This window comes from Nematolebias whitei, chromosome 18, assembly GCF_014905685.2.
Source record: "Nematolebias whitei isolate Nwh7 chromosome 18, NemWhi1, whole genome shotgun sequence".
In the NCBI taxonomy this organism is placed as follows: Eukaryota; Metazoa; Chordata; class Actinopteri; order Cyprinodontiformes; family Rivulidae; genus Nematolebias; species Nematolebias whitei.
This window is the reverse complement of record NC_056515.1, coordinates 27,451,541-27,470,981: the sequence shown is the minus strand read 5'-3', so window position 1 is coordinate 27,470,981 and position 19,441 is coordinate 27,451,541. Positions and strand designations below refer to the sequence as shown.

General features: G+C 39.6%; 2 protein-coding genes across 2 annotated transcripts in view; one reads left to right on the top strand and one right to left on the bottom strand.

Moving 5' to 3' along the window:
- Positions 1-7,631, top strand: part of rab14l (RAB14, member RAS oncogene family, like) — a 12,715-nt gene extending 5,084 nt beyond the window's left edge. Inside the window, exons 3-8 of the mRNA XM_037692447.1 lie at positions 494-547; positions 1,787-1,964; positions 3,173-3,239; positions 4,287-4,374; positions 4,947-4,977; positions 5,075-7,631. Of these exons, the coding sequence (XP_037548375.1) occupies positions 494-547; positions 1,787-1,964; positions 3,173-3,239; positions 4,287-4,374; positions 4,947-4,977; positions 5,075-5,252 (596 nt within the window). The 3' untranslated portion in view covers positions 5,253-7,631. The remainder of the gene's footprint in view (positions 1-493; positions 548-1,786; positions 1,965-3,172; positions 3,240-4,286; positions 4,375-4,946; positions 4,978-5,074) is intronic.
- Positions 7,632-8,802: 1,171 nt separating this feature from the next.
- Positions 8,803-19,441, bottom strand: part of abl1 (c-abl oncogene 1, non-receptor tyrosine kinase) — a 30,269-nt gene continuing 19,630 nt past the window's right edge. Inside the window, exons 3-12 of the mRNA XM_037692302.1 lie at positions 16,742-16,906; positions 15,747-16,042; positions 13,409-13,681; positions 13,088-13,172; positions 12,094-12,271; positions 11,470-11,654; positions 11,197-11,349; positions 11,022-11,111; positions 10,750-10,878; positions 8,803-10,473 (exon numbers count right to left, since the gene is read on the bottom strand). Of these exons, the coding sequence (XP_037548230.1) occupies positions 8,810-10,473; positions 10,750-10,878; positions 11,022-11,111; positions 11,197-11,349; positions 11,470-11,654; positions 12,094-12,271; positions 13,088-13,172; positions 13,409-13,681; positions 15,747-16,042; positions 16,742-16,906 (3,218 nt within the window). The 3' untranslated portion in view covers positions 8,803-8,809. The remainder of the gene's footprint in view (positions 10,474-10,749; positions 10,879-11,021; positions 11,112-11,196; positions 11,350-11,469; positions 11,655-12,093; positions 12,272-13,087; positions 13,173-13,408; positions 13,682-15,746; positions 16,043-16,741; positions 16,907-19,441) is intronic.

Here is a 19,441-nt window from a genome sequence, read left to right as displayed (position 1 = left end):
AAAAAAACGAAGTCCAGATGACATGATTCAACCTTTTTTGTTGTTATATACCTGGATGACTGAGAAAACAAACTTTGTGTATATTGATGAACTTTAGGACTATCTTGTCGAGTTTTGACATGAATTCCCTTCCAGAAGAACTTAACATTATTTTATAAATGCAAACTTTAAACCAAGGGCACAAAGTTTATTTTGTGTACACATTTGCATATGTATTAATTATCAAAAACATTTAAGTTATTTAACCTGTTATTGGTACATCTCAAATCCTCACTGCGATTTGTTATCTCGAGATTCTGCTTGTTCACTTACCTACTTTTTTCCTACGTTTTTACCCGTTTTTCTTTCCTGATATTTTTTATCCGTGTCTCTTAAGACATGTGAAATTTTAAGTGTTGCAAACGGTGACAGAGAAGTTGCTACATCATGCAGAGTCTGAATTGTTCTTCCGTTTTCTCAGCTGACCTGAGTTTCTCTTTGTCTCTCTGCACAGGGGACATGGGTGTAGGAAAGTCCTGTTTGCTTCACCAGTTCACAGAAAAGAAATGTGAGTGCCTATCTTTGTATGTGCTTCAATGCATGCAAGGTTGCCAGATTTCTCTGAAGTGCTTAAATTGCTTTAGATTTTTTTTTAAACGTCAGCGGAAGTCTGTATCAAAGAAGACAAGTGTGAGCTCACAGTGGGGGTCTCTTCTCCTGTGTATGAGCCAGCTGCAGCCTGCCATTGCCATTCAGCTCAGTTATGTTCAGTGCTGCTGTTAACGAGCCAGATGCTGCGCTCCTCATTCACATGTTCATGATCACATCCTGCCCCTGTCCAAACACACGCACACACTTACTAGAGTGATTCAGGGAAGGGTTTCCAATGTTAGTTTGAAAGAGTGAAATTTGACACATTTGGTTGTTTATATTTCAAGTTTTCACAACTCTGTGGTTCTAACTGTGACAATTAATAACTGGTTCATCTGCTGCTAGTTAACAGCAGAAATCAGGTTGGTTAGTTTGGTTGAGTGTTCACTAGGGATGCACGATATTGGATTTTTGGCCGATATGTTAAAACTTATTTAGCTGATAACCGATACCAATACTGATATTTTTTCCCTAGACCTACTTACAGAGACTACATAGCTTTCTCTGCTGTGGAATTAAAATACTACATTATTCTGCATGGTCTTTGTCCGTTTGACCTGCTACCAAATGCAGATGCCAAAAAGGGAGCTGAAAATGATGTGACACTTCAACTTGGATTATGTTTAATGTCAAATTTATTCATGACCTTTATTCTCTAACACAATGACAACACTCGAACAGTGCAAATTTGTAAATTTTCACAAATCTAAACTCAGCGGTGCACATGACGTCATAATGTTGTGCTGACGCTGCAAGCATCCTTGTCGCTGGGTTGTTATGCAAAATCAGCGCCTTTATTTATTATATATATATATATAAAAACATTGCCTTTTATATCGGTGAGTTATTTTGATGGAGTGGCCAATGTCCGATATTATCCGACTTTATCGCTAATATCGGCCGATACCATGCCGATAATATCGTGCATCCCTAGTGTTCACATTAATAACATTTATTGTAAGTTAAAACTGGGCGTAGATTTTAATTTAAATAGCTGGATAAACTGTCACACCTAATGTTCCTAATTTATCTGTAGAACACCTTAATCTAAAAAAATGATAGAAATATGAATGTCAGTCAAAGGCTAACAGTGGGATTTTTTGCCATGGGGGAAAATCCAGTTGAATTCACTTTTATTTTTACTTCCTCTTCACAGTTATGGCAGACTGTCCTCATACAATTGGCGTGGAGTTCGGTACAAGGATAATTGAGGTGAGCGGACAGAAGATCAAGCTGCAAATTTGGGACACAGCAGGACAAGAGCGCTTCAGAGCCGTCACGCGCTCCTACTATCGCGGAGCTGCAGGAGCACTTATGGTTTACGACATTACCAGGTAAAGCATGCTTTTACCACATGTGCTACTTCGGTCCTGACAAAAAGTTTTCATAATAGAGCTGATCTCAATCTAGATGTTTAAAACTTACATGTTAGAAGAGGCCAAAATGAAAAACAAGTGCACAATCCAGAACAAACATGAATGGTTTTATTACAGCTTGTGTTCAAACCCCTTCCTTCAGATCTCAGATGGTATCATAAGTATGCTTAACAAACACAGCTCAACGTGTGAAATGTCTGTTCAAACTGCAGGAAACTCCAGCTGTTGTCCCAAGAGGTAAACAAACTGTGCTCAACTGGAACTCCAGTTATAAATTGTTTATATTACTGGGAAAAGTAGTATTACTGGTATTGCTTCTTTTGGTCTAATCCACAGTGTCAGTCAGTGTTTGTTCAGCCCTGCACAGTTGCTCTGAATGTGCACATGCTCATATCCTGTTATTATGAGGGTGTAGCTGCAAAAGCTAAATGTTATCTTTGTGTCTTGCTTTTCCCCCCCCCCTTGTGTGTCTAAAAGTGAAAGTTGGTTCAGTACAAATTGAAATTTTCAAGAAATTTATATATAATAAAGTAATGCAATATGCATCTGACAATAAACTGTGAACTTCATTTCTAATCATTATGTGGCAGCCATAAATCAGCATGTTCCAAAACAGCTTTTATGTCAGGAATCACTTGCATCGTGAAAAAAATTGGATGTTAAATTTAATTATACTTTCATGAAGCTGCTGAGATGAGTATTGGGAAATATTTGGTGAAAATAAAAAATGGCTTTATGTTTGGCTTGCATTAACAAAAGGAAATCAAAAAAAGAGTTTTAACTAGTAGGTTTGGTAGCAATTCGTTTGTTTTTTTTAAATACATTTTGTATTTTTGGACCAGCTCTGCATTTACCCAAAACATCTTAACATGTTGATTTTTTTCAGGACCAAATTATAATAAAATTTTAATATTGATTAGAAACTTAGGCTAAGACTTCAAATAAGTGACAGAAATAACCTGGTGTTGGAGATCAATGGTGATTCAAACAAGAAGCTACTAAACGTACCGTAGTATAATATAGCTTTCACTCGAGTTGTCTAAATTCTTCACCTTGCAGCGATGCGGTCTGTACCAGTTCACAGCTGCTGCATCTGTCTAATCTGTTCAGTGATGGCAGGATATTGTCTTGTTGTCATAGTAACATCTGTACTTGTTTTCACACAGGAGAAGCACTTACAACCACCTCAGTAGCTGGTTGACTGATGCCAGAAACCTCACCAACCCCAATACTGTAAGAACACTGATCGACTTCTTGTTCACTTGAATTATTCAGTGTGTTTGATTAATTTCCAGTTATTCTCACGTTGTTTTCCTTCAGTTTTAAATAAAATTACAGATTCATTTCTTTACCAGGTTGTCTTGGTAAATATGATTAACTTGAAATCATCCATCTGAGCAACAGCCCACTTCCTGTACATTTTTTAAAATCTTGAACTTTTCTTGATTTTAAACCATTAAATATTATGTACAAGTCCAGCCACTACAGTGCACTTAAAAAACAGTAGTTCAAAATAAAAGGCGCTTTACAGAGTTGCATATCAATATTTCACAAAGTTTGTCATTATGTTAATTTATTTAATGGTGTAGAAGCAAAATATTAAATTTCAGAGATTTAATAAGATTTCGTGTGTCGATGTGTTCTCGAGGCTAAACCAACTTACTCTTCTCAGTCCACTGAAAGGTTACATTTCGTGTATAAGAAATGAGTGCTACATCCCTTTTGTGCTGTAATGAGACTGCAGTTAGTCAGAAAACCAGCCTCTGTGATTTCCTGATCTGTTTCAGCTGAAATTACTTAAAGGCTGTTGTGGCACTGCTGTAGCATTACTGTGCCTTTTGTCCCAAGTGTCTGTAACAGCTGCTTATGGTTTTAAATGCCTGATCATTTGACTTGCATTGTAATGATTTAAAGACCCAATTTGGATAAAAGATTCAAAGAACATGCGTGGTCGTATTTCTTTGTTCGAAGAATTAATTCAACTGCTGGGGAAGAAGGAGTTCATGACCTGAGGTTATATCTAAACATGAACACAAGTTATATACCAGTTGACTTGCTGCTACTAGAAACAAGCTCATTACATCAGTCTGCTTTGCAGATCTCACGGTTACTACTGAATCTATCATTTACCTCAAAGCATCAATCATTTTTTTCAGTAGGCACGTTCTCTGTGCAGTTAAGCTATCCTATATTTCATTAAGCTTATCTCTTCTAGAATCGGTGAGCACATTTCTTCCAGCCATATTTTCCTTCTCACTTTTTCCATGTCTGTATCATCAGGTGATCATTCTCATAGGAAACAAGGCGGACCTGGAGGCCCAGAGGGACGTGACGTATGAGGAGGCTAAGCAATTTGCTGAGGAGAATGGTGAGCCCCGCATCAGCTCGAGACATTAACAAAGCTTTCTCTGGAAAATGGTCCCAGGTTTTAGCAAAACCAGTGTTTTTTGAACAAGACCAAATGTTAAAAGTTAAATTGAGTTTTACACATACTATTCTTCCTTGTTTGGAAAAAAATCCCACACAGTTCTTTACAAAAATCACATTTTCTGATACTGTAACTTGAAGTGGGATTGTTGAACAGGGAGTAGTGCACTCTTAATAAGTATAAGGGTGAATGAGAACTTGGGGTGTAAGCTTCTTTTCCATCCTTTGTTAGGCTGATGGTCCTTCTTGATCATGTGAGCAGCTGGTTTTGGTTGTCAGCAGCAAAACTGGTTGATCCACTATGAGAAGGTGCTATTTATAAGACTGAGCTGAATACAGCACCTCAGACTGAGGAAGTCTTTCGGATGAAAGTCAAAATGTTTCTACTTTTTTGTTTTTGTTTGTTTTTTTGAATGTCCAGAGGACCAGACTTAACTTTTTCAGATTTTTCTACCTGGATTATTGAGCATGCATCAGGATAAGCTGCTGTTTTTTGTTTTGTTTTTGTTTCAGGTTTGTTGTTTTTGGAAGCAAGTGCAAAAACGTAAGTCTGAAACATTGTCTCCATAACTTAGAACTATTCCATTTCCTGTATTAGCAGCTCATCATTTAGCAAGTTTTCATGCTTCTTTTGTTTGCAGGGGTGAAAATGTAGAGGATGCCTTCCTTGAAGCTGCTAAGAAAATCTACCAGAATATCCAAGATGGCAGCTTGGACCTGAATGCCGCTGAGTCAGGAGTCCAGCATAAGCCCTCAGCGCCTCAGGGTGGTCGGCTAACCAGTGAACCTCAGCCCCAGAGGGAAGGATGTGGCTGCTAATGATCAAGCAAAAGCCCACTGTGCCCTCCCTTCTTATCTGCTCTGCCCGCCTACACCTCAAGTACCCCATCCATCCATTCCTACACTTGCGTGAGAGCGGTGCTGCACGGAAAAAGAAAGGGGGTGGCGAATATCAACTTGGGCCAGACTGAGCTGGGCTGTGTGGACTACATCCTCCTCCCCCATCCTTTTTGCCTGTCACCCTTTGTTGCTGTGTCAATCCTCTTAAAACTCAGTGTATTTTTGTCCCATAAATCTCATTTCCTCCCCAACATTCAGTCTCCCCTCCCCCCATCAGTAGTATCATAGATGGCACCGTGAGTTACACTGGTCACTGACACTTTAGATAGATGTAATGTTCAAATGAAAATAACAAAGCAAGACTGTTTTTTTTTTATGTTTGGTTTTATAGCTATGTATGAAATGTAAACACTGCACTAAGTTTCAGTCATCGCTCATCATTTTTGTATAAATCTAATCTAAATTATATTTCCTAATTCCTCTCGTTGCATGGTTTATGATTCCATCACTTTATCAGATCATGCAGATAATATCTCACTTGTTTAATGGGGACACAAAGCAATGAAGTAGTTTTAACACGTAGCCGCACAAGTAGACACTCCAAACCGTGTGTCCAAGACTGCGTATTTGAGTGAGCTATTTCCATCAGAATTTAAACCTGCTTGTGGCTATTAAACCTGTTTTTGCTGCTGGGCACAAAAATAAAATTCTTTGCCAAATCTGATAAAACTCAGGAGAGAGAGAGAGAAAAATAAATGTAAAGAATTACCCTTTAAATACTATTATGGGTAATTTTCAAGTCTCTGCAGAGGTGGTAGTTTGGGGTGTTTTTCTAGTGGATCTGAGTGTTACAAAGTTGGATGGATGGTTCTTTAGGCGAAGTTATAATGTCACTTTAAGAAGTCTTTTCTGTTTTTGATGAAAAGATAAAATTTACATCAGTTTGCACCAGCTCTCCCTCATTCACATAACCCTGAAACTCTTCCCACAGTCATGTCGGTACCAGCTTTTCTTTGTCATCGTTTGTTGCCTTATTAAGTATTCTTTAGTCATTGTTTTCGCTGCACTTGCTCTTCATGCTGCTGTTTGGATTACCTGGATTCGATGAAATTTGCTCTTTTAGGATGCCTCTTATATTTTACTTTCTAAAAAAGTATTTGCATCGTATCACTAAGGACCGAGTTAGCAGGATGGTCTTAAAACTCACAAAACAAGTATTTCTCACTCCTTTGTTGTGATGAAGCTGCACTGAATGGCTCATTTGTTGTTCAATTGGAAAAGTTGTTGCTCTGCTTCATTAAACCAAGCAGCAGCATGACTCCCTTTGAAACAGGAAGTTGTGAGATCTAGTTGTTTAAGTACAAATATGTTACTCTGTAACATAGCAGTTCCCTTACAGCTGTATATATGTGCTTCTTAATTGCTGGTGATGACCTTGCTACTGTACTTTGGATTTAGAAATTTGTTTGGTGGCTCTGCCAAGATCTTGTACAGTTAGTGTGCTAGTAGGTTGCCTGTAATTCATGCTTGGAAAAATCTGTAACATAGTTTCTATTAATAATTGTAAGTAAAGGACAGACGCACAGAAAGCCCCTCTACACACTGTTGAACTTACGGAGAGGAGAGAAACTGGATTGAGATGATATGCAAACTAGTATTTATGTCAGCAAATTTTGCTTTATCTCATTTTTGTACAGAGTGAAGAACGGGGCATGCTTATGTTGAAATTGTTTTTTTTTTTTTCCTAATCATGGCTCATCTGTACTAGAGGGGCCTAAATTGCTGTCTTAACTTTTCGGAGAGCAGGGATTAGTTTGTTGAAGTGAGTGGGCTGGGCTTCCTTTATCCTGTGTCCTGCCTCTTTAGCAGTTTTGAGTGACCACTTCCTGCTTTTTGTCTCTGTCCACAATAAAGAAGAAGAAAAAAAAAAACGTAAATATGTATAAATTTTTAAGAAGCTGTGCTAACATTTAAATGCATTCTTGCGTGTACATGATTTTAAAGTGTTGACATTTTGATTTTAATGATTAAAAATACTCTAGTCAGAAAAAAAATAAATTATACATAACCTGTACGTGTGTCTTTTTAACATTAAAACATCAAATCAAGAGTTGGATTTCAAGTAGCACAACTGCTTTGTGTTTTATTGCAACTTAAATTGCACCCAGGTTAGAAAGAAAGAAAACATTTACAAAATGAAGGCAAAAGTTGTTCGCAAAACTGGTGACTGAGACTTACACAAAAATAGAGTAGTGGTATGTTTGATAGAGGGGAATAGAAACGTCCACAATGACAGTACCATTAAAAATCAAGGCTGGCAGCGGTGATTTGTCCTCAGGCTTCGCAGTCAGGCAGGGCATAAAGGACGAGACAACTACAGAACATGTACAAGAGTTGTAGACAAAATCTTTTACAGTGGCATTTCATCTGTCTGTAATGGTCATCCTCTTCTATATATATATTTTCTGGAAACAGCATGTAATACAATTAAGAATTTCAGTCCAGTGTTTCCCCCAGGATATACTTTTCTTTCTGGGGTGAAAGCAACAGCTTTAATATCTGACCTCCGAGAAATAAAAGCCCGTCAGGAAAACAGTTTGTTACCCCTTTTTACCAAATGGCATGTTAGTGAAGGCTCTGACTAGCATGCAGACTTGTGTTTACATATGTAAAGAGAAGATTCAGTCTTAAGGAAAACGTAAAACCGATCCACTAAGTTGCAGACCATACACTTCGGTTAGCCTCCAATACAGCCTGGAGATAATTTTTAGTTTATCTTTTTGGTTTTGCAAACGTATCCAAAGCCACTCTCGAGCACACAATACAACTTAGCCAGAGTATTAAAAATGCACTTTTAAGTGCTGAGGCTGAGAAAGCCCTTCTGGTAGTGTTTAAGGCACTATTTGTTACAAAGTGTGCAGCAAAAAATAAGAGGAAGGCTGACATGAGTGCCTCAACCGTTTGCACCCATTACGTTTTTGGCACATGGTTGCCAACACTGCAAACAGCATTTATATCTATATAATACAAACACGGGCATGATTTAATCTCAACACAACCAATCACTGATGACTACAATAAAATAGATGTGTCGGACGAAACATCCCGCTCTGTTTTTCAGAATCTTTAAACATGAAAATAGAAAATACAACTGACGATGCTTTGTAAGGCACTGTGGACCACAATGAGGTGAAGCATTTTTTGCTAATTGTCGCAGCATAATATAGACTCACAGAAACGGGGTCTTTTCATGATAACGCTGGAACTATTTAAAAGACAACTGGTGAATCCATGTTGATGAAGAATTGGTCCCTAGCCTCATTAAAGGCCCCAAAAAACAATGTGCATTCATAGTTAAGGCTGTTGAACATCCACATACGGGTTCCTTTGATCCCATTCATTATAACCACAGGATTAATTAAGTCGGAGAGGACTGTAGAGTGAACCTACAGTGCTGCATCCACCCTTTACTGGCCACAGCTCTGAAAGGATAACGTTCTGAAGTTCATATAGGTTCTGTTATGGTCCTTATTGCGCTACCTCTGAACGATGTCACTGATCTCTTTGACAGAGGACAGCAGCTTGCTGAAGTCTTGCTGTGCATTGGAGCCCCCTGTGGCAGTGGGGCAGATCTGAAGCTCGCGCAAGCTGCTCTCGAGTTTGTTGATGGCCTCTCGAAAGGCAAACTTGTTCATCTGCTGAATTGAGTCAACAAAGCTCACACAGTACTTGGACAGATTCTTGCCGGCCTCCAGCACGCTGCTGTGGCTACCCGTTTGCTCGGAAATGCGAGAAATCGCTTTGCGGAGCAGCTCGGCTCCTTCCAGCACCATCTCGCGTGTCACGGCCGAGTTCGGGGTGCGCTCAGAGGCTTGGCGGGGTGTCGTTTTGCGTAGAGAAATTCGAGTTTTAGCTAGAGGGGTGAACGCAATTGAGCTTTGATCAGTGGGTGTGGTTACAGCTGAGCCTCCCTGGTTCTGGGTAGAAGGAAAAGTGGTTGCTGAAGTGGGTGAGGTGGGGGATTTTAGTGGCTGAGGTTTAGAGGAGCCGCCTAGGGGAACCTTTTTGGATCCCTCAGTGACTGGTGAGCGGGCTTGGTCACTAGCAGCTGCAGTATGGCGGGGATCTGAAATCGAAGGAAGGCACTTGAGTTTGATATCTGAAGGGGAAGATGAGGGGGAGGGGAGTTCTTGAGTGGGGCTACGGGACATCTTGCTTGTTTTAGGACCAGTGGGCGGTGGAGGTGGGGCTGGTTTGGGTTTCTGTAACTTTCCTTTTTCTCTGACAGATAAGGGATCTATCGTGTGCTTGTTTCTGCGGGCCCTACACTCGTCACCAGCTGCTCCCAAAGCAGGAAAAACGTTGGGCTTCAGAAGCTCTGCATGGAGAGCACTGGTCTTTGAGTTCTCCAAACCTGGCACACCTGGCCTCTTCACCACCTTGGGTGTCAGTGCTTTTGGACTGGAACCTGGACTGGGATCTGTATCTTTTCCCAAGAAGGAAGAGGAAGGATCAGGTGGTGTGTTCAGGCGTGGTGGGGGAGTCAGGGTACCTTTTCGAGGGGCCGTCTCTCCTTTCTGCTCATTGGTCCTCTTGCGTGGCAGCGCTGGTTTGCCTGTCAAGGTGCTTGAATCAAAGTGGCGATGGCCCGGATCTCTTGGCAGTGTGACAGATTTCCACTCGGTACCATTAGTCATGTTACTGGACCAGAGGAAGCGGCTTGAATTGGAAAAAGATTCCTCTTCGCTGGGTGGTGTTGTGGCCACCTTACCTCCTGGACCAGGCACCGCAGGAGACCCTTTCTTTCGAAAAAACAAAGGTCCAGGGTAGTTTGGACCCCCACTGGAAATACCACCAGCTCCATTATTGGTCGTACTCAAGAACTTTGACAAGTCAGTGCCATGTGTGATGTCGTTTAGAGACAAGGGTGCACCATTGTTGAAATTATCACCGTCTCGAGGATCAGGAGTCACAACCCTTCTGTCGGAGTGAACCTCGTCTCTGAAAGAAGAGCTGCGTTTGGGTGGCTCAGGTGCGCTCTTTTTCTTTTTCTTGATGAGACTGAGGAAACCGCTGCCACGTGTCTTGTCCTTGTCTCTGGGCAGCAAACGGTCATCTTCATTTAGGTTGTTGTCCATCAGGGGGCGCTCTTTCCGAGGAAGCATTGGCGATGATACAGCCACCTCTGGATCCACTGGGTCTAAGGAACAGCATAAACATGCCAAGGAAATGGAGATGGAATGGAAAATCAAGTTATTCAGTTAAAGTACAATAAAACATTCTTAGGACGAATGTGATCAATAAAATTGAAAGATTTTAAATTTAAGTCATAATAAGGACAGAAAAATACATTACAAAGTTAGGGGTATGTAATACAGTCTAACATGAGTTAAAACAAAATGACCAGTGAGAATCACAACAAATGTATTCACTTGTAATTAAACAAAGCAACATAGACACATGACGTGCACCCAACCTGGACTGTCTCTGTCCCGGCTTTCCATGTTTCTGCGGGAAGGTCTGGTCTTGGTGGGCAGCTGTGGAGCCTGCTGAATGGGGCCTAACGTGGTCTTTTTACCCTTCTTCCCCAACTCCTTCTCAACCTCTTCAATTACACAGATGGTTTTGACGTTTTAACAACAAATATAATAACATTGATGCATTTCTTTAAGCTAAAAGACTGTGGATATTTTAAAATGTTCTTCAAAACTACAAAACGTTTTAGACGTTTAAAAAAGCAGCACTGACCATCAGAGATGCTGGACTCCTGAAACATAGTCTCAAATGCTTGATGTGTTTCAGCAAATGTCGGGCGTTCAGCTGGGTTCCACCTCCAACCTGAGAGTAAAACAAGAGTGGGACTCAAAAAGATCCTTCAAAAACAACTAAAATATTTGTTTATGGACGCTTTATTTGTACTCACAGGCTGTCATTAGCTCGTAGACCTTCTCTGGACAGCCTTCTGGTCGTTCCATGCGGTAGTCTCTTTGCAGCAGCTCATAGACCTGGGACAGGTCAATGCCGGGGTAAGGAGACATACCATAAGTGGCAATTTCCCACAACAGTACACCAAATGCTGAGAAAGGAACAAGGCAGTTAGTTTCATTGTACAAATGAAAAGTTCACAAAGAAAACTGGACTATATAAAATACTGCAAACGTGAATTTTAACATTGTCTGAGTGAGATTAAACTTACCCCAGACATCAGACTTGATAGAAAATGTGTTGTAAGCCAGACTCTCTGGAGCAGTCCATTTAATGGGGAACTTGGCACCAGCGTGAGCCGTGTACGTATCTCCAGTCATTAACCTGCTCAGGCCAAAATCTGCAACTTTCACCAGGTGGTTCTCCCCAACCAAACAGTTACGAGCAGCCAAGTCCCTGCAGGAGAGAATAAAGAGTCATGAACGAGATGCTATGAGAAATTATGCGACTTTGGCAGAAAGAAAAAATAATAATTAAAAAATGGAGATCAACTGATTGCAACACACTCAGTAAGATATATAAGCTATCTGCTGTTTCATCATGTTTTGTGATGCAAGCAGAGTCCTGTCAGCCTCAAGAATTAAAATGCAGTTTGGCTAAATCATTTCTCATTGCCTCCTAAAGACCAGATTAAATGTGTCAGAAAAAAAACAAATGTATTACAACAATGGCTTCTCTGTGGCGCAAAGAGAAATAAGAGAACGGCCCAGGAATGAGGAAAACAAGATATGTCAGGAATGTTTTAATCTTTAGAGTTGTTACAGCTTTGATTAAACGCATCAAGTGAAAAACCTGGAAACAACTTGCTTTGTTCGTTTTAATTAAATGTAAACACCTGTGTATAAAGTTTTTTTTCTCCAGGTACTCCATGGCTGAAGAGATTTGTGTGGCCATGTACAGCAGCACCACGGCGTTGACGTCCTCTCTGTTGCACTCCCTCAGGTAGTCCAGCAGGTTACCGTGGGTCATGAACTCTGTGATGATGTAGAACGGCGGCTCCCGTGTGCAAACACCTGCGAGTGGCAAGAATTAAAAAAACAAGAGTGGTATATTTTAAGTTTCATTTCTTAAAATCAGGTTTTATCAAATGATACAGCAGCATTGGGCAGAATGTTGGCTGCAGAGTCTCCTCTTCCCCGCAAGCTGTTTATTTCTGTGTTCAGTGTGAGCAACTTTTCACTGCATTGAATATAATAAAAACAATGTCTATTTCTATAGCACATAAAAACAACAAAAGCTGACCAAAGGCTTTACAAAAACCGCTCAAAGGAGTTTCGCTCTAAAGTCCACCTCAGTCAGTTTTGAAAGTCTAAAATGATTCAGACTCCCAGACAAACGCCTGCCAGAGGACAACACAGCTACAAGGTGTTTACATTTATTTTACCCAGATATAAGATAAACTGAGAAAAGTTAAGTCCACATTTCTGTAGAAATATTGTAACATAAAGCATCAGAAAAAACAGCTAATTTATTTATTCCTTCTCTAGAAAAATGTTGTCCCTTTTCAGGTTTTTAATTTTGGCCACTTGTGAAAATGGGGTGGACTGCACGGAGTTGGAAGGTCACACAGATTTAAGGAGATTAAGATTGGAAGAAACTATCGGTAAATGGAAATCAGCCAGGAGAGATGCAAGTCAAACGGGTTTGAGCTAAAACCTCCAAGAGAGCCTAAAAAAAAAAAATAATTTTTACAGCATAGATTTCATCTTTGAAGTTTTCTTAAGAAGAAACCTGGCTTTGCTCTCGTGAATCCATGATACCATCTCGTCTTGTGAGCAGAGATATTGCTACACCTCTAATATATATATTTAGTCATTTGTTTTACATACCCAACAGCTGCACCAGGTTGGGGTGTTTGATCTCTTTCATAACAGCAGCCTCTTTAAGAAACTCCTCCACCTCCATTGTGTCTTCCTGCAGAGATTGCAAAAAAAAAAAAAAAAAAGGATGAGTGAAGTTGCTAGGTGCAGTTGCATCTATCTACCAGTAGATGGCAGCATTATTCAGCCTGATTACAGATTTTTAATCAGTCTCAAAATGTTTCCATCAGTTGAAGGTTTGTGATATTTTTCATGTTCTCAGAAACAATAATGTCAGAACTTGGGAGTGCTGCAGAAAGACATTAAATCTTTCTCTTCATAGGTTTGTACCTTAAGTGTTTTGACAGCCACAGTGAGGTTGTACTTTTTCCAGACGCCTTCGTACACCTCCCCATACTGGCCCCCTCCCAGTTTGTGCCTCATAGTGATGTCAGTGCGCTCCATCTCCCACTTGTCGTAGTTGGGAGAAACTCCATAGATGGTGGGCTTGTTGCGTTTTGTCGCTGGATAGTGCAGCGTGGTGATGAGGCCGTCCTGCACGGTGGAGTGGTGGTGCACGAGTTCTGCCAATGTGGTGAAACGGCTCTCTGATGAGACGTACAGCTAAGGAAGAAAAGGTTTTTTTTTTACATGTGAGCAAATATATATCCTAAAACAAACAAGAAATAGACATAATGTCACATTCTAGTAAACAACAGGTACATTAAGGTTGTCAAAATCAATTATTTTTAGCTTCTTATATTCAACAATAAGTGCTAAAAAGTCTAAAAATGTTAAATGCAGGGATATCTGGAAACAGAAGTGGAAAAGTTATGCTCTTGGCCAACTCCAAGCTTGCGAGGCATTTGTCAGGAAGCTGGTGGACAGAAGGATGTTGGTCAGGGCTCAGCGGACACAGACTTTTCCATTATTCAAGTCTTGCATAATACTAAAACTAGTTTCCTCTAGTATGTTCTTTAAGCATTACTTTACATATTATTACTTTATAATGTATAAGATGATGGCACAGAGAAAAGAGTAAAAAAGGAAAACTTAAAACAAAAAACGAGTTCAAATCTAAAAAGGAGAAAACTGCTTTTTAGGTTGAAAATTTAACTATTTAGCAAGTGCAACAAATAATTAGTTTATAAATGTTTTGTTCAGAGAAGCTGCTGCTGTGAACAAACAGACTTTTGCCAACTTGCTTTGTGGTAGGACAGGACACAATATGAAAGATGAAATCTTGTGCATGAATGTGTCTGGTTGTCTCCGTTTGTGCATTTGTTTTTATGTATGTGTGAGCATCCACATTAAGCACGCCTTAGCATGGACAAGAATAACTGGGTCAGGCCTCCTGTTTGCCATGAGCACCACAGTGGTGGTCAACGGTGTTTTTGTCATCGCTAAGCTCCTGAAGCTAGCCCGCTCGCTTCATCGGACAGGAGGACAAAAAACTAGCTTCTCGAGGCAATCCCACACACACACAAAAAAGTAGTAAACAATCCTAGGCCTGTCGCGATAAACAATAAATCAATTAATCACATGATAAGCTTTATTGTTTCTTCAAGTCTCTCTCTTTCTACTCAAGACACTGGATGACAAAAAGCTCAACTCCTGCGCTCTTCACTGACCCCTCCCTTTCTCTTTAAAATCCATTTTAACTGTACAAAATCACATTTTTGGATCATTAAAAGCAGCTAAGCTGAGAAGCTAAGCTATAAGCTAAGCTAACAGGCAGACCTTTGTGTGAAAAATGCTATGCTAAAGAGCTCAAACCACATCGTGCGTCCGCCATTTTGTGAACCGAAAAAAAGGAAAGAGACAGTTGATGTCCCGTCAAGGGGCCTCCCTCCCATTTTTCTTAAAGAGTCATGCTGCTCACTCCCTCACTATCCATCCTTCAGTTCAAACTGTCTTATACTGCCATCCGGTGGTCAAAAAGGTACTACACTCAAAACAAATTAACCGTTTATTCTTAAATTTGACAATAATTACCAATTACCGTCAAATTCCAAACAATATTATCGTTTATGGCAATAATTTCTGCGACAATTAATCGTCCAGCAAAATTTATTATCGTGACAGGCCTAAACAAACCAGAACTTCATAACATTTGAGCATTTTGGGGACAAGAAAATAGTGATTTGTAATTTTACGTTTTGGTATGCCAGGGGTTAGATTTGAGAGGTACAAAGGCAAGACTTGCCCGTTTTTGTACATATTGTTAGTCTATCTATGCGATTTAGTACTTTGGTTTTACTAATCACAAAATGCAGTTTTAACCTAAAAAAAACAATTCACTAAACTGTCATGCAAATCATCAGATTTATTTTTGATGTTGACAGTGAGGTTCTAACTTTTCTCCATAACATTAGAAGCTTTTGAGAAGAAACACACATTCATAAAGTCTAAGTGCTACAGGTGCAACAGGAAGTTGTTTAATCCTCCCTTTATTAAACTTAAGTCAGAGCAAAAAGCTTGCAGAGCTGTTGCCACTAGGAGCAAACATAAACAATAGTCTCTAAAATATCCTCCAGCTGGTATTCGTTGACAAAGAAATGTTCAAAGCTGGAATTACAGTAAAAAGGTAGAGCGTTATGCGTTATTCTGTGAAAACAAGATTAATTTTAAGTGTAGACATTCCTGAATTGTATAAACTGCATGTGTGTGTGTTTCCAGCGATGCCAACCTTGCCGTCTGATGCAGTGTTAATCCTGTAATGGTACACTCTCCCCTCGTAACGCAGAGAAATGGACCTCTGTCCGGGGCTGCTCTCGCTCTCTCGGACCAGAAAGCTTCCGTTGATTCCCGAGCTGAGCAGGTACTCCGCAGCGTTGCGCGACACGGGCCCATGGTACCAGCTGTGCTTCTCCAGGCTGTTGACTGGAGTAATGTAGTTGGACGGCACCCATCCCTGGCCATTCTTGGTCTGCGCCTCGCACCACTCACCGTTGTGGTTGTAACCAAGCACGCGCAACTTCTCCCCTAATCAAACACAAAAAATAAATAAATAAAAATCAGCTCAATGGATCTGATTAGGTAAATGCAAGAAATTTAGCTTACGTCTTTCAGATGGTATTAGACAACAAAAATTTAAATGTATTTCGCTGCATTAATCCTAAAATAAACTTCTTTTTTTTAAACTTTCTAACTACATGTCAGAGTATGAGAAAGTTAGATTATGATAGACATGTTCTTGTTTACTCTAGTGGCTATGTTCCCTCCTTCCTTCCTTCATTTGTCTGTCTGATCCATCCGCAGTATTGTTTTACAGTTGGTTCAGTGGAAAACGACCCAAGCGTCAAAACATTGTCAGGAAGTGAGAAGCTGATGCGACTGAAGACAAAGGGACACAAACAAGGAGATTCCCGGTTCCGCTCATAACCCTCCAGAGACCTTTGTCATCTCTGACATGCTAACCATTCTGTCACTTCCAACGTGAAGACGCTAATAAGATTATTTGGCAGAACGGAAAACTCACTGAAACTTGAGATCAGAACCATTTAAAAATTGAATGTTGGCTGGAAATATTTTCTGGTGCCCAGAAGTTTCAAAAAGTTTACATTTGTTGCAAATGTCCCTTAAATTTTTTTCTCATCTTCCTTTTATGCCTGATGTAAATACCAAAACTGCCCTTTAAATCACTCTTCAATAAACATTTATAATGAAAATAACCCCCTTCACCTTTAGTGATGCTTAGTGTGTTGTCACCGCTTGCCACAAAGTCATAGAGTGCGACGAACAGGTTGGGGTCATTCTCACTGGGTCCCGCTAACAGGTTCTCCTTGGAGTTCCAGCGTGCTGCTTCCGACAGACCCTGACCCTCAAAGTCTGGTCTCTGGAGAGCTTCTAGAAAAACACAAAAACAAGTCAGTCAGAAGACTTATCGACACAGCAAAGACATAAAACATTTCTGGGGAAAGACTCCATGACGTGTGTGCAGGAAGGCTGGTGAAGCTTTTTTTTTTTTTTTTTTTTTACAGCCTTACAAATATTGGATGATTCAACAAGAATGATCTCCTCCTGTATATGTTATATACAATTTTCTACCTTTTCAACTTGTTCTCACAAGCAAAGCATCGCCTGTGGCCCCACAGTGGGTTTAAAGTAATAAACCTGATCATGGAGACTGCACTGTCTTGTCTCTGCAGCTTCTCATTTCCTGGATTATCTTTACTAAGATTTAATTTACCTCAATACCTTATTGTAGACAACGAAGCCACATCAAAGCAGGAGAATGTGACTCGACAAGAAACCTGTAAAATTGATGTACAGGAACCTAGAGAATTATAGCAATTATACGGCAGTAAAAATTATAGATAAATCAAATTACGTTGGAAAAAAGTTAGAAATAGTATTTAAAATAAAGTCAGAAAAAGAAAATCAGGCTTTAAAGGCTGCTGTTTGGCCTAAATCTGAGCCTGCCAGTGTGGTTTCCCCCAGCTGTCATCTTACATTTCATAACCCCAGCTCAAATATGTTGAAGCAGCTTGATGTTTTCATGTTACAATTACATAAAGTATTTCCAATTAAACAGAAAGAAAATAAGGGCAAAGGTTTAAAAGGACTACACTGTGATCAAAACTTCAAAAGTGGATGAACCACAGAAAACAAGCTGCATTTTATAATAATAAACAGTTATACCTCAGAAAAACTAATTGATAGCTACTAATGTAAGTGGCCAAATTAAAACATTTGAGGGAAAATGGGCTTCAGAGTGTTGAATTTGTTTGATCAGTGTCTCCTCTTGCCTATCTCAGAAAGCAACTAGTTAGGAGTGTTTCAGCTTATCTATAATATTTTTTGCCATATAAGTCACACCTTTTTGCATAAATTTGCAAGTCCTGCTTATATAATGAAGCGACTAATAAACGTTTTTTCCCCCATATTGTATACCTGGATTATTGAGCATGGACTTAGTTGATTTTGAACCAGTTTGACGTGACTGTCGACGAAGAAGAGGGCTGGCACAGAGGAGGGGGCGTACCAAAGAGACCATCTTAGCACCAACAAAACTGGTTTGTTCCACTTTGGAGTAAGTTGTTGGGGGAAGAATGAGTTTTGTGCTGTGTGATTCCTTGACTGATGAAGCCTTTTGGATGGAAGGTGAAACGTTTCAGCACAAAAAAAGAAATTGTCCAGATGACCCGACTGAAAATTGTTGGATTGTACACCTGGATTATTGAGCATGGACTTTGTTAGTAAGTAAAAAAAACATTATATATAGATAAATTGGACAATATACAATATATACAATGTTTTTATTTAGCCATTTATAAATTATTCTGACAACTATAATGCAAACAAATGACGGAGTCTAACATTAGCAGTAGGAATGCACAATATTGGATTTTTGGCCGATATCCAATATGTTCAAACTTATTTGCTTGATAACTAATATCAGTACCAATACTTTTTCCTAGACCTACTTACAGAAACTACATAGCTGCTGTGGAATTAAAATACTACATTCTTCTGCATGGTCTTTGTCAATTTGGCCTGCTGATAAATGCAGATGCCAAAAAAGGGACTGAAAATGATGCAACACTATAAATATATATATATATTAAAAACAGCGCCTTTTATATCAGTGAGTTATTTTGATGGAATGGCCTATGTCCAGTATTTAACTTTATCGCTAATATCGGCCGATACCATGCCAATAATAAAGTGCATCCCTAATTATTAGCAGTTCACAGAATTAGTACTTAGAGTTTCAGGCAAACAAGTCAAAATGAGTGCAGATGAGCTGAATACTTGTGAGCAACAACTATTAAAGCTGATGAGCGTAGTGCTTACCAGTGAGTGAAGAGCTAATTTTTTTTTCTGATGGTGCCACATTGACCCTGACCTCATGATTAAATTAGCCTAAACAAAAGCCTGATGTTGCAGAACTTCAGTTTTCAACCTAAGAGATTAGCTTTATTTATTATGTAGTATCAAAAGATTTAACAGTGCAAAGCTGTAAAAATGTCATCCTCAAGATAGCTCAGGAATGCCTAAACATGCTTTGTTTTTTTATATAAATATGATGCAAGATTTTTATTATTTGCCAGAAAATAGTTAAAGGAAAAACAAGCATCCTGGCACATTATAGTCCCAACTTGGTCACTTCTCTTGTTTCATGAGTTGATATTAGCTGTGAAAAGGCCAGAAACCAGGATCACTGAATCTTTGTTTTGACAAGAATTGAAAAGGACAATGTGTACCCCAATAAAAAAGCGAGAGCACGAGCTGATTCAGAAGACTGCAAAGACAAAACGGTGTGGAAAAAAAACTACATTGAAGAGTCACATGCTCTTTCTCTGGCATGAACATTTCTTTGGAATGTTGTTAAATATAACAACAAAAAAGGTTGAATCATGTCATCTGGACTTCGTTTTT